The sequence below is a fragment of the Nansenia antarctica genome (assembly GCF_963989245.1).
Source record: "Nansenia antarctica genome assembly, chromosome: 20".
Classification (NCBI taxonomy): domain Eukaryota; kingdom Metazoa; phylum Chordata; class Actinopteri; order Argentiniformes; family Microstomatidae; genus Nansenia; species Nansenia antarctica.
This window is the reverse complement of record NC_137693.1, coordinates 20,100,616-20,102,819: the sequence shown is the minus strand read 5'-3', so window position 1 is coordinate 20,102,819 and position 2,204 is coordinate 20,100,616. Positions and strand designations below refer to the sequence as shown.

Sequence of the window (2,204 nt, the reverse complement as noted above, 5' to 3'; positions counted from 1 at the left end):
GCGGTAGAAGGTCACAAGCAGTTCCTGTCTGAGGTGGTATTTCCTGAGGACTCTCAGGAAGTAGAGCCGCTGTTGTGCCTTCTTGATGATGGCTGCTGTGTTGGTCCTCCAGGACAGGTCCTCCTGTATGTGCACCCCCAGGAATCGGAGGGTTGAGACTCTCTCCACGCTCCCTCCATCGACGAGCAGGGGCTCATACATATGTACATCAAGTGCTTTGAGATTTGATTAAAGATATTATAAAAGTCACTACTTGGTACTAAGTGATTCAATACGTGACTCGAATATGACTCAAGTCATGGACAATATCTAAGGACATCATTTTAATATTACGATACTATTTTTGACAGTATCTGAATCAGTCTCTTCCTGATCTCTTTGGTCTTCAGGCAGTAGACTATGGGGTTGATCAGAGAGGGCACCAGTGAGGCAACAAGCTTTACGGAATTACGATCTGTCAGATTCAGTCTCAGGCCTACCCTTGTTAACAACACACCAACAACCTTGGGAAGGTAGTAAGACATTACCACAATGATGTGAGATATAACGGTGTTGAACACCCGTGCCCTGCTCTCATTGTTCGGCAGTCTCAGTACTGTGTAGATGATCTTCACATAGGACAGAAGTATCAAGGGGAACTGCCCTACAAGCAGCCACAGACCCAAAACAGTGGGGAGAAACCAATAGGGTTCAGGGTTGGTGCAGGCAGCCCTTATTATGGCAGCATAGTCACAGAATATATATCTAATGATGGGCTGGCAGTACGGGAGGTTATCAGCTGCTTCTACCATTGTACTTACGCACCCAATACCTAAGAGCCAGGAGGCTATGATCAACACAAAGATGCGTGGGTTTGTTAGAATGGTGGTGTATCTCAGCGGACTGCTGATGGCTATGGTTCGGTCTAAAGCCATCAGAGACAGGGCAAGACACTCTGTGACGTCCCCTAGGTGGTAGATGAACATGCGTGAGATGCAGGAGTAGTAGGAGATGGTTTTGTGCTCCACCAGCAGCACAGAGATCATAGTGGTGCTGGCACTAGTGGTGTACATGATATCCACCACTGCCAGGTTACAGATGAGCAGGTACATGGGTGTGTGCAGGCGTCTGTCCGTCACAATGATGCAGATGTTGGTGCCACTGCCCAGCAGAACCAGGAAGTAGGTAATGAGAATGAGGAAGCCCAGGAGCTTCTGGTGGGGAAGGTGGTCAAAGCCTATGATGGTAAACTCTTCCACATTCTGCCCAGTGAAATTCACCCAAGACATTCTCAAGCTTTGACCCACATCAAGACAGCCTCAATATTTCTGTAGATTCTAATATACCAGTAAAATAGCAAAAAGTACGAACATCAAAAGTACACATACAAAATGTGCATGTGTCATCTGATAAAACCATCATGGTTTACTACTCCCTCCATGTCAACGATGAAAATCCTCTACCACTTGCTAATGCTGTGGATCAACCCAATACCTTAGGAAGAGCTGAATGCAGTGGGAGCACAATCACCTGTACTTATAGAGGCTCAGCCTATCCTGAGTGGGCGTGAAGTCAGGAAAGGACACAAGGGGATGATTTGGGCGTACACGTAACTATTTGGTGATAATGTTGCATTTTAATTGAACGCTTTTTGGATCTTCATCGTTCCCAACTCTGCACCTCATCCTGCACTTACAGATATCTTGATAATGCTTTATTTTACAGTCTGATATTAACCATGGAATTACTTGAGAGTGCATGGTGAAATGGTAATTACTAGACAATTACATGGTAATAAAACCTCCTTGAGATTTGTTGACATAAGCACAGCTACCATTTGGTTCTGCAAAGTGTACACTTTGGAATACAGATATAAAAATAAAAAATAAAATAAAGTCAACACTCTTTGAAATACCTACCAGAAAGTATCCATTGGTACATTGGATTGACACAATCTAAGTTCTAGCTGAAATTGGGACATAAAATAAAGCCATACCAAATGAATTTGCAAAGAGAGGGCCAGAATGGTTTGTTTCTAAACCCAGTATCAGTACAATGTAACTATGGTAGTTAAGAAATACCGCCTCACATCCTTCCGTGTCTTGGGGCGCGGGGCGGCCGCTATCGCTACGGTCTTTTCTATCTGCGGTCGCACCTCCCCCCGCCCAAAGTGGTACCCCAGAAAGCGAATCTCCCGCCGCCCTATCACGCACTTCGCCGGGTTG

At 45.2% G+C, this 2,204-nt stretch overlaps 1 protein-coding gene across 1 annotated transcript; it reads right to left on the bottom strand.

The window, feature by feature from the left end:
• Window positions 1-329: 329 nt before the first annotated feature.
• On the bottom strand, window positions 330-1,268 carry LOC308174437 (olfactory receptor 10G4-like; the record flags this gene model as incomplete). The annotated part of the gene is made up of 1 exon (XM_080549516.1): window positions 330-1,268. The coding sequence occupies one exon, from the start codon at window positions 1,266-1,268 to the stop codon at window positions 330-332; it is 939 nt and encodes a 312-aa protein (XP_080405642.1).
• Window positions 1,269-2,204: the final 936 nt, after the last annotated feature.